The sequence below is a fragment of the Amblyraja radiata genome, chromosome 1 (assembly GCF_010909765.2).
Source record: "Amblyraja radiata isolate CabotCenter1 chromosome 1, sAmbRad1.1.pri, whole genome shotgun sequence".
In the NCBI taxonomy this organism is placed as follows: Eukaryota; Metazoa; Chordata; class Chondrichthyes; order Rajiformes; family Rajidae; genus Amblyraja; species Amblyraja radiata.
In genome coordinates, this window is record NC_045956.1 from 55,450,159 (window position 1) to 55,462,650 (window position 12,492).

The window sequence follows — 12,492 nt, forward strand, 5'->3', positions numbered from 1 at the left end:
CCTACCATTTCCTCCGGGTGTTCTGGTTTCTGCCCACATCCACAAGACGTGCAGGTTTTTGGGTTAATTGGCCTCTGTAATCTGCCTCCAGTGAGTTGGGAGTGGATGAAGAAAGAGGGATAACATAGAACTAGTGTGAACAGGTGATATGAGGTGCTGATCCTCCTGTTTGCGTATGGCCTCACTCTGACAATGGAGAAGGCCCAGGACCCTAAGGTCAGTATGGGAATGGGAAGGGGATTTAAAATGTTTGGCAACTGAAAGATCTCGTAGGCCTTAGCGAACCAAGCGCAAGTGTTTAGTGAAATGGTCACCAAGTCTACGCTTGATCTCGCCCATATGCTAATACGTGATTACCCACTGCATTAAACACAAAATGGGGACAAGATCCAATCCTCTTCAGGTGCTGGGTTTGGCCATTGGTGGATATTTTCACCAAGTGGCAGAGATAGAATTGACTTCCTAGTTCTGCTTTTTCAAATAAACTGACATGAAACATTCCAATGTCAGTTTGGAGATGTTACAGTATGTAAACTTGTCACATTACTAGTACATTCTCTGCTGAAGGGAGGATGAGGATGTAATTGTAGCATGGCCAGTTAATGTAAACAATCTCTGCCTTAAAATTTGACATACTAATTTATTACTTGAAAATTTGACAAGTCTGCACAGGCACAATTTAAAAATAAAAAAAATAGTCATGCAGCATGAAAACAGGCCCCATAGGACAAACATGCCCACGGCGACTAACATGTCTCATCTACAATAGTCTCACCTGCCTGTGTTTGAAACAGGCCCAAATCCCTCTATATCTGTCCTCTCCACGTACCCGTCTAAATTATAGATAATTATTTCCAAAATGTCAGTAAGAATGCAAAGTTTTAAGAAGTGGGAATACTTTGGCACTAATTTTTTTTTGTGTCCATAATAATTTTATAAATAAATAATATTATAAATATAATCTTATAAAACGGTGTCCTCAATATGTTTTCTTTCTGAATAAAGCATGCAGCAGAAAGGACAGAATTTTTCAAGTAACATTTCTAGAAGGTTTTTTAAGTCAAATCCCACATGCACCTGGTTTGGGACAATGGCTAAGTGTAGTCTATGTAAAGATAATACACAAAGTGCTGGAGAAACTTAGTGGGTCAGGCGGCATCATTGGAGAACATGGATAGTTTAGAGAGATACAGCATGGAAACAGCCCACACCGAACATCGATCACCCATACCCTAGTTCTATGTTATCTCAGTTTCATATTGTACAGACCAGGGGCAATTTACAGAAGCCAATTAACCTACAAATCTGCACGCCTGTGGAATAATGGATGGGATTTATATAGCGCCTTTCTAATACTCAAGGCGCTTTACATCGCAAAGTGGGAGGAAACGGGAGCACCCGGAGAAAACCCATGCGGTCACAGGGAGAACATACAAACTCCACTCAGACAGCATCCGAGGTCAGGATCAAACCCGGATCGCTGTTGCTGTGAGGTAGTAACTCTACCGCTGATGTTAGGTGATGTTTTGGGTCGGGACCCTTCTTCAGAAAAGTTAAATGGACAGCATGTCTATCCTCTATAGAAGAGGTAGCTGGCGTCAACCACTTTGTCCACTCATATTCAGCAGGCAGGCTTTATTTAATTTGTTTGTAATAACAAAATCCCAAATCTAGCATGGTTCTAATATTGCACATTATTTCAAACATGCAAAGACACTCTATACCTGCATTATAACCAATATATTTTCCTGCTTTGAGCGGCAGAGAAATATCAAGTTGATTTCAGACAAAGATGACTGAGGTTCAGGCAAACTTTACTGTGAACAATTCAATCAACTCAGGAAAGGGTCTCACAATTGTGAGGTCATGATTGATACTGGATTTATAGAATCAACAAGGTGACTAAAGGTGACCATTTGCCCCATCACGCCTTTCCCAATGCTTTTTGAAATTCAGTTACAGCTATTGCCCTCTTCTCTCTCCATGCAAGTTATAAATAATAAAGACCATAAGATAATGAGACATAGGAGCATAATTAGGGCATTCGGTCCATCAAGTCCGTTCTGCCATTCAATCATGGCTGATCTATTTTCCCCTCAACCACATTCTCTTGGCTTTTCCCTACATCCTCTGACAACTTAATAATCAAGAATCTATCAATCTACACTTAGAAAATACCCAATGTCTTGGCCTCCGCAGCCTTTCGTGGCAATGAATTCCACAGATTCACCACCCTCTGTTTGGAATGTGAAGAACTATTCTAAAACATGAGGAGTTATTAGGCTGCTCTGTTTGAGTTGATGTACATACCTGTACAGCCGTAACCATTGCCCCAGAAGCCTCTCACACACTTGCATTTATAAAAGCCTGGTATATTGTGACAGGTAGCAAAGGAATTGCATTTATGTGTCCTCCTTGAACACTCATCGATATCTAGGAGAGAAGGGAACAAAAATGTCAATGTGGCTTCCCATTCTTATCACGTCTACAACTCTGCCAATCACGTCAAAGGTTCAGATGCAAAGTTTATTCTCCACAGGCCAGTAACTATTGGGGGCCTTTGTTAGACAGAGTCCTTACCACTCACCTAGACACCGATACTTCCCATCGTAGTACCGCAGTTCAAAGCCATCGTGGCATTTGCAGAAGTAACTTCCAAATGTATTAATGCATTTCCGGAAACGAGGGCACACAACCCTGCCAGCAGCACACTCGTCAACGTCTGAAAGGAAATTACAGGAGGTGGTCAAATCAACAGCAACTTCCATTTGTACTGCTCCATGTACTAAAACACTAACATCCAAACCTCTTCACCGTGACGTCTTCGTTAAATAAACTGATGCTGAAGCATGTAAGCAGCAACCAAAGGATTGACCAAAGGGAAATACATTTCATGCTGCTTCAGCAAGGTCAGCAGCATAATCAAGGACCCGTCTCACCCCGGCCACTCCCTCTTCCATCAGGCAAGAGGTGCAGAAGTTTGAAAACACACACCTCCAGATTCAGGGGCTGTTTCTTCCCAGCTGTTATCAGGCAACTGCACCATCCTACCAACAACTAGAGAGCAGGTCTGACCTCATTGCAGATCCTCAGACTATCTTCAATCGGACTTTATCTTGCACTAAACATTATTCTCTTTATCCTGCATCAGAACACTGTGGACGGCTTGAATGTAATCATACTTAGTCTTTATGCTCATACATGACAATAGTAAATAAAGCAGTGACAATAGGTAATAGCACCAGTGGGGTGCCACGTGGCTCGATGCTGGGACTCCAGTTATTTACAATATATATTAACAATTTAGACGAGGGAATTAAATGTAACATCTCCAAATTTGCGGAGGAAACAAAGCTGGGTGGCAGTGTGAGCTACGAGGAGGCTGCAGGGTGATTTAGATAGGTTGGGTGAATGGGAAGATGCATGGCAGATGTAGTATAAAGTGGATAAATATGAGGTTATCCACTTTGGTGGCAAGAACAGGAAGGCAGATTATTATCTGAATGGTGTCAGATTAGGAAAAGGGGAGGTGCAACGAGACCTGGGTGTGCTTGTACATCAGTCACTGAAAGTAAGCATGCAGGTACAGCAGGCAGTGAAGAAAGCTAATAGCATGTTGGCCTTCAGTGCGAGAGGATTTAAATTTAGTAGCAAGGAAAACCTACTGCAGTTGTACAAGGCCCTGGTGAAACTGCATCTGGAGTATTGTGTGCAATTTTGCTCTCCAAATTTGAGGAAGGACATTATAGCTATTGAGGGAGTGCAGCGTAGGTTCACCAGGTTAATTCCCGGGATGGTGGGACTGACATATGATGAAAGAATGTGTCGACTGGGCTTGTATTCACTGGAATTTAGAAGGATGAGAGGATATCTTATAGAAACATATAAAATTATTCAAGGTTTAGACAGGGTAGATGCAGGAAAAATGTTTCCGATGTTGGGCGAGTCCAGAACCAGGAGGCACAGTTTAAGAATAAGGGGTAAGCCATTTAGGACTGAGATGAGGAAAAAAAAATTTACCCAGAGAGTTGTGAATCTGTGGAATTCTCTGCCACAGAAGGCAGTGAAGGCTGATTCACTGGATGTCTACAATTGAGAGTTAGATTTAGCTCTTAGGGCTAAAGAAATCAAGGATATGGGGAAAAAGCAGGAACGGCGTACTGATTTTAGATGATCAACCATGATCATATTGAATGGCGGTGCTGGCTCGAAGATCGAATGGCCTACTCCTGCACCTATTTTTTTTTAATTAAACTAAACTAATTCAAGCTATTCAAATTTAATTTATTTAAGTTCTACTGCTGCCTCTAGATCTTTCAACCAGAACATTGTCTGGAAGAACTGTCCGCTGTGAAGAAATGCTGAGATACTCACCTACGCAGGTCCTGCTGTCTGGAGCAAGCTGTAGCCCAGCAGATGGACAACGGCAGTGGATTTCTCCTTTCACCTTATCACAGCCGTACTGGCAGTTTGCCATGGCGCACGATCGTGTATCTGTCGACAGATGCAAGCTAGTTCATTCACACACCAGCGCCAGCAAGTCAGCATCCTCAGCTCGCATGCAGGTAGCTGGCATTGGCAACGTGTGCCCTGGTCTATTTGCCCCTGAACACACGGACAAGTTAATGGTTCAGGCAATGTGGCCTCACTTTAATACAGTATACCCTCGTTATAACGGACCCCAGGTGGTTGGGGGGGGGGGGGGGGGGGGGGGGGGGGGGGTATGGTGTCCGTTATTGCCGAATGGCTGCTTTAACCGAGTGAGGGAGGTAAATATTAACTAGTTTAACCCAAGGCCGGTACGGAAGAAACACAGCATTGAAGGATTGGGGTTAAACCAGCATGAATTCACAAACGTGGTACGTCAGGGACGGGTCCAGCACTCACGCAACCTTCATGCTGCTCACTCTCTCTACTCCCACAACCAAAACACCCGCCATGTGGCACCAGCTCACCGGGTAATCTGGCGGAAGTGGGCGGGGGAGGGGTGGTGCAACGGGAGCCTCGTTACAACCAAAACCCGTTGTACAGATGTCTGTATTGCATGGGTTTACTCTATTCATCCCACTCCCATTCCGACCTGCTTGCTCTCACTCTCCTATTTCCCAAGACACCAGAGACTGACAGGCTAGCATTCTGTGGCATCGTTCAAGCCCTCAATGTGTTGTTGAACATAAAACACAGCACACAAAATGGCCCTTTGGTCTGAACATGATGTCAAGCAAATCTTTTAACTATCAGCGGAGTACTTTCAGTGATAAGCCTGTAGCTAACTGGCACAGAGCAGTTCCACATTGTGATAATGGCCTGATAACATGTTTTAATGGTGAATATCTATTGGTTAAGTCACTGGAGCTGTCTTTACTTCATTTCAAAGTAATGCCGTGGGATGTTTCACTTTGGAAACCTTCCAGGAACCTAATCTCATCTGAAAGATGACAGCCCTGAACCAGCAGCACTCATGGAAGCTTCAGCACAGATTTGTACACATATATGTTTGCACTGGGACGACAACCTTCTGTATGGAGTCATGGTGACGAACGTAACATCGGGAAGAAAACTTCACCTGATTCTAGGAGAGAAGACTTATAGTGACCTATGAGTCTGAAGAAGGGTCTTGACCCAAACCATCACCCATTCCTTCTCTCCAGAGGTGCTGCCTGTCCCGCTGAGTTACTCCAGCATTTTGTGTTTATCGTCGGTGTAAACCAGCATCTGCAGTTCCATCCTATACAGACTTATAGTGATGTGGCGGGTAGAGCTGCTGCCATACAGCACTAGTGACCTGGGTTCAATCCTGAAGCTGTCGGACATTTCCACATTCTTCCTGTGACCGTCATTTCCCAGTATTTCCCATTTCCTTTCACAACCCAAAGCTAACAGCTTGATTGACCACAAAATGCTGGAGTAACTCAGCGGGCCAGGCAGCATCCGTGGAGATAATAGATAGGTGACGTTTTAGGTGGGGACCCTTCTTCAGACTGATCGTGGTCTGGGGGAAGTGGGGACAGTCAGTTTGATTGTCATTTGATATTGTTAAGCTGGAAAGGGTACAGAGAAGATTTACAAGGATGTTGCCAGGACTCGAGGGCCTGAGCTATAGGGAGAAGTTAAGCAGGCTAGGATTTTATTCTTTGGAGCGCAGGAGGATGAGGGGTGATCTTATAGAGTTGCATAATATCATGGGGAAATTAAAAAGAGTTAATGTGCAGAATCTTTTACCCAGAGTAGGGGAAGCGAGAACCAGAGGACTTGGCTTTAAGGTGTTGTGGGAAATCTTTAATAAGTGCCTGATGGCAGCCTTTTTAAACAAATGGTGGTGGATGTATGGAACGAGCTGCCAGAGGAGGTAGTTGAGACAGGTACTATCACAACACTTAAAAAACATTTGGACAGGTACGTGGATAGGATAGGTTTAAAAGGAGATGCGCCAAGCGCAGGCATGTGGGACTAGTGCAGATGGCCCATGTTGGTCAGTGTAGGCAAGTTGTTTCCACACTGTGGCTCTATGACTCTGTAAATTACCCCTAATCAGGAAGCAAATAGTAAAACCTGGAAATTGACATAAATACAGAGAGAATAAAATGGGATTAGCGTACCATTTATGTAAATGGATACTTTATGGCCAGCAGAGACACAATGGACCAAGGGGCCTCTTAAAAATGTTGGGGGACATTTTTTGATTAAACAAAAGATACAGCATAGAAAAAGACTAACCATCGATCACCCATTCACACTAGTTCTATGTTATCATACTTTCGCATCCACTCCTTACACATTTGGGACAATCTTACAGAGGCCAATTAACTTACAAACCTGCACATCTTTGAGATGTGGGAGGAAACCGGAGCACCCGGAGGAAAACCATGCAGTCACAGGGAGAATGTACAAAATCTGCCCAGACATCCCCAAGGTCAGGATTGAACCCGGCTCTCTGGCACTGTGAGGCAGCAGCTCTAACAGCTGCGCCACTGTGCCACCCATTTGCTTATGTTAAGTATATGACTGTTAAGTACATGACTGTCCCGAAAGCACAGTCTAAAGTGAAGCCTGAGATTGCATTTAGTCAAAGGCAGGTCACTCACTTGCACACGATCCATCAGACATGAGCATGTAGCCATTCAGGCAGTAGCACTTGTAGCTGCCGTACGTATTCATGCACCGATGCTTGCATGGCCGAGGCTTCATCCCACACTCGTTAAAATCTGTTCAGAAACACAAATTTCACAGTTAATGCCGACAGATCTCATCAGATTAATTTACAAAATGAGTGCTGCTAGTCGTAAGAGTTAAAAATCATAATTTCATGCTGGTTACCCATTCTGTTTCAATTAAAAATTAAACTCTCATTGCTAAGAAGCGATGACTTCTGGCTGGGGTGGTTCAGTAACTGAATCAATATTACTTGAAGTATAATAATAATAATAATAAATTTTATTTTCGGGCGCCTTTCAAATCTCAAGGACACTTTACAAAGATTAACAGAAGAGAAAAAAACATATAGTCGGAGAAAAATAAATAATAAGGACATCATCAATATACAAATTAAAGATAGAAATCGCTCCAAAGACACAAAATCAAAAAACACAATGTGAAGAGAGAGCAGCGGCAGCTAAAGCGCGCAAGCGTCCACTCTCCCTTCCGACAACCATCTTGGACACAGACTAACATAATAATTATATACAAAAAAATCATCCCCCCACAGTGGTTACCACTGTGGGGGAAGGCACAGAGTCCAGTCCCCAACCCCAGTTCTCCCAAAAGTCAGGCCTATTGAGGCCACCGCGATTGCCTCTACGGAGGCCCGATGTTCCTGGCCGTTCTGGCCGGGTGGTGTTGCCCCGGCGTCGGGAGAGTCCTCACAGTGGCTGGGCCACCTGGAACGGCCGCTTCCTAGCAGGGGATTGTCGGCTTCCGAAGCCGACAGGGACGCACCGGGTTGGAGCTCCCAGGCTCCCGATGTTAAAGTCGGCGCCGCCCGCTCCGCTCCGCAGACCCGCAGCCCGGAGGTGTTGAACACGGCGGTCACAGCTCACCGGAGCTCCACCGTGTCGATCCAGCGCGGCGACCCAGGCAAGGCATCACCCGCTCCGCTCCACGATAGCGCTCCAGCGCTGTGCTGCCAACGAAGCCGAGGTGCTGGGCGTGTTGGCTAAGCATGTTGTAGCATTAGGGCTGGGGTGCTTGCTATACACCAGTACTGCTGCACTATCTGTAAGACTATGTCGTGGCATTTTGCTGCAGGTTTATATCATGGTTGATTCACTGAATCATCGGAACTTACAACCTATTTAGCTTTAACTTTCCTATGCTGACTTTCAATAAAAATCAGACCTACTCTCTACATAATCCCAAAAGGATACCAACTGCTGGTGTAACTCAGCAGGTTAGGTTCTGGAGAATCAAAAGTTTGAAGAAGGGTCTCACTCCAAAATGTCACCGATCCAAGTTACCAGAGATAGACACAAAATGCTGGGGTAACTTAGTGGGTCAGGCAGCATCTCTGGAGAAAAGGAATAGGTGGAACCCTTCTTCAGGAACCTTCCCAAAACCTATCTCTTTTCCCCAGAGATGCTGCCTGTCCCACTGAGATACTCAAGCATTTTGTGTCTATCTTCTGTATAAACCAGCATCTGAAGCTCCTTCCTACACAGTTGCCTGACCTGCTGAGTTACTCAAGCACTTTGTGTCCATTTGTGAAACCAGCTTCTGTGGTTCCTTGTTTCCACATCGATATAATCCCCATGGCTGTCCAACCCCCTTGTTTTAGAATCAAACAAAGAATGCTAGAACTTTTCAGCATCTGTGGAGGGAGAAAAGAAGTGTAACATTTCAGCTCAATGCCCTTGATGAGATTCCAAGACAGGCATTTCAGCTGGATATCTAAACTGCCGACAGGAAACAGTGCAGTTTCTGGAGGGAATATCCGGACAAGATGCAGTATAATATTTCTTAGGGGGAATGCTTTGCACTGACACAGGTGAGGATGTAGATGCATTGAAAAAAGCGATGAGAGTATGAATGTTGCTTATGGAAAATGAATGAAGCCCACTTACTGTCACATACCCTGCTAATTCTGTTTCCTTTCCTATACACAAGCTTAGTATTATCTGTCGGGGAGACAGATAAGATAGTGGCATTTAAGAGGCTTTTAGCTATGCATATTGCTATGCAGAAAATGGGGTCGATAGGGATCATGTGCAGGCAGAGGGGATTAATTTAGCTTGGCATTATGTTCAATGTGGACATTGTGGGCTAAAGAACCTGTTCCTGTGCTGCATTGTTCTATGTACTGTAGATAGATTTAATGTGGGAATCTTTGGAGTATTGTGTTCAGTTTTGGTGATCCTGCTATAGGAAAGATTTTGTTAAGCTGGAAAGAATGCAGTGAAGATTTACGAGGATATTGCCAGGAATTGAGCTTTCGGGAGGGGTTGAGCAGGCTAGGACTTTTCTTTTCCCACTCCTCTCAACATACAGTCTGGTTACAAGCTGATGGGATCCGGTTATATGGAGTGCATTCGGGTGGGGTCGGGAGTTAATAAAACAGAAAGCCTTAGGCGTTCAGATTGGCCATGGTCACGTTGGGTTTCAATAGTTATCTGAGCAGATCTACACCACCAATTGCCAATTACTAATGGTACACAGTGCAGTAAAAAAAAACATTCAGGCCTTTGAACTTATGCTAGATCTTTCTTATCTGCACAAATCTGAATAGTGTCTCATTGTACTTACTCTCCAGAGCATGGAATCCTCTGCTGCTCCAAATATAATGTCCTCAGACTCAAGTGATAGTTCAGAATTGATGACATTTCATCGTGTATTCCTTAATTCATCTGGATCACATAATTCTAGTGCATTTGCACTGAACAACAAACACAACCAGGATGGATTGTGAATTATTTTTAAGGGCGGCACGATGGCGCAGTGATAGAGTTGCTGCCTTACAGCGCCAAAACCCGGGTTCGATCCTGACTACATGTGCTGTCTGTCCGGAGTTTGTACGTTCTCCCTGTGAACGCGTGGGTTTTCCCCAGTTGCTCCGGTTTCTTCCCATACTCCAAAGACGTACAGGTTTGTAGGTTAATTGGCTTTGGTAAAAAATGTAAATTGTCCCTTGTGTGTAGGATAGTATGAACTAGTGTTAGTGTATGGGGATCGATGGTTGGCCAGGACTCGGACTCAATTAGTGGGCCTCTAAACTAAACTAATCTAAATGAAACTAAACTGTTCTATTCCCAGTAAAAAACTATTGGGTATTTGTTCCCATCATTTACTGATTGAATGTCCTTTCCTGTGATGTAGCATTCACAATTATATCCAGCACTATCTTGGCATTTAAAATGACTTGCATAAACCTATTGCTAACGGAATGGCCACGGCCTTGGAAATGGGAATTATTGGCACATCAAATGACCATGAAAGAAAACGATACTCAATAGTCTTCGACTGGGAAGAAACCAGTTAAATACATTTCCGTTCCGTCCTAGTTTTTAATAGAAAGGCAAAAGGCAAAACATTGTCTAACTTCCATGGAATATCCAGTTCCCTTATTGCTTTTTCATTTAATAATATCAAATACAACTCACGTTATTCCATTTATCATGTATCTGTACACTGTGGATGGATCAATTGTAATCATGTATTGTCTTTCCTCTGACTGATTAACACACAAGAAAAGCTTTCCATTGGAGCTCGGTACACGTGACAATAAACTAAACTAAACGATAAAGACACTCAGCATTTTACAGTCCACCTGCATAGTCACCAATGCTTTTGTCCCACAACTGTGCAGAAATATTACTGATGCATCACCAAATCTCACAACAAAGCCCACTTTCCAGCTGCTTTCAGGCAACCAGTTGCATCTTTTAATGGCAAAGGAGTTAATGCCCCTGTCCCACTTAGGAAACCTGAACGGAAACCTCTGGAGACTTTGCGCCCCACCCAAGGTTTCCAGGTGGTTGCCGGAGGTTGCAGGTAGTGGAAGCAGGTAGGGAGACTGACAAAAACCTCCGGGAACCGCACTGAAACCTTGGGTGGGGCACAAAGTCTCCAGAGATTTCCGTTCAGGTTTCCTAAGTGGGACAGGGGCACAACAGCTTATTTCTCCAATTGGTCAGGTTCAAATCCCTACAGTTTCCTACTCATTTATCCAACGTGCATTTTTATGAGAATATTGCCAGGACTTGAGGGCCTGAGTAACAGGGAGAGGTTGGGCAGGCTAGGACTTTATTCAGTGGAGCACAGAAGGATGAGGGGTGATCTTATAGAGGTGTATAAGATCATGAGGGGAATAGATGGGATGAATGCACTGAGTCGTTTACCCAGAGTAGGAGAATCAAGAACCAGAGGACACAAGTTTAAGATGAGAGGGGAAAGATTGAATATGTACCCAAGAAGCAACTTTTTCACACTAAGGGTGGTGGGTATGTGGAATGAGATGCCAGATGAGGTAGCTGAAGCATATAATATAATAACATTTAAAAGCCATTTGGACAGGGACATGGCTTGGAAAGGTTTAGAAGGATATGGGCCAAACATGGTCAGTTGGGACGAATGTAGATGGGGCATCTTGGATACGTGGTCAAGTTGGGCCGAAGGACCTGCTTCTGTGTTGTATGACTCAATGGTTCAAAGCTGCTCCAACTTTCTGTAATGAATCACTTTTAAATAGACTCATGGTTTACTGTATAGGATACGCTCCAGCAGAACCCTGGAAAGAATCTCAAGTTTTGTACACATCAATGTCAAAAGGAAAAGTTAGTGTTAACTCTATACAGCCAGTAAATTGAATGTCTAAGTATTTAAGTTTCCAAGTATTATGAGAAAAGATCTTTTGAAATTTGCTAGCAAAAATAAATTCAGGTTTCTCTCCAACAACATGACCTTTAGGTTGATGCAGGGAAGGAGTTCTTTTATTGAACAAAACAATTAAAAAAGAAATGTGCAAATATTGTATTTTTTAATCATAAGCTGTCCCACGATTTTGACTTATATTAAAGTGTTTTAATCATTGGTGCATTGTAGGAAGTGACAACAGGGTATTGAAAGATAAAAACTGCAGAATCTGAACAATATAACTATTTTCTAGTTCAGATGTAAAGTCTTAGACTGGGAACGTGAGGTGTTTCTCGTTCCACAGATGCTGCCTAACCTGCTGAGTGTTTCCAGTGTTTTCTGTTTTTGTTTCAGATTTCCAGTTCTTAACACTGTAAAACCAGTATAAATTAAAATCCATGGAACTAGAATATACAAGTTTATAGTAAAATAAACTTTAAAGGTCTTCTACAGTACCACCTCTGGCAGTGCAGTTACACCTTACACTGTTTCTATTAGGGGCAGCATGGTGGCAAAGAAGAGAGTTTGGCTTCCTCACAGCTCCAGTGGGTATAATCCTGACCTCTGATTCTGTCTGTGTGGAGTGTGCACTTCCTCCTCCTGACCAGGTGGCTTTTCTCCAGATTCCTTCCACATTTAAAGACCTGCTGA

The 12,492-nt window shown here is 43.6% G+C and overlaps 1 protein-coding gene across 2 annotated transcripts in view; it reads right to left on the bottom strand.

The window, feature by feature from the left end:
* npnt (nephronectin) overlaps window positions 1–12,492 on the bottom strand; it is a 69,000-nt gene that overhangs the window by 32,993 nt on the left and 23,515 nt on the right. For both annotated transcript variants that reach the window (XM_033022130.1, XM_033022132.1), the window contains 4 exons: window positions 7,086–7,205; window positions 4,375–4,494; window positions 2,588–2,722; window positions 2,311–2,433 (listed from right to left, as the gene is read on the bottom strand). In XM_033022130.1, coding sequence (XP_032878021.1) covers window positions 2,311–2,433; window positions 2,588–2,722; window positions 4,375–4,494; window positions 7,086–7,205 — 498 coding nt within the window. The remainder of the gene's footprint in view (window positions 1–2,310; window positions 2,434–2,587; window positions 2,723–4,374; window positions 4,495–7,085; window positions 7,206–12,492) is intronic.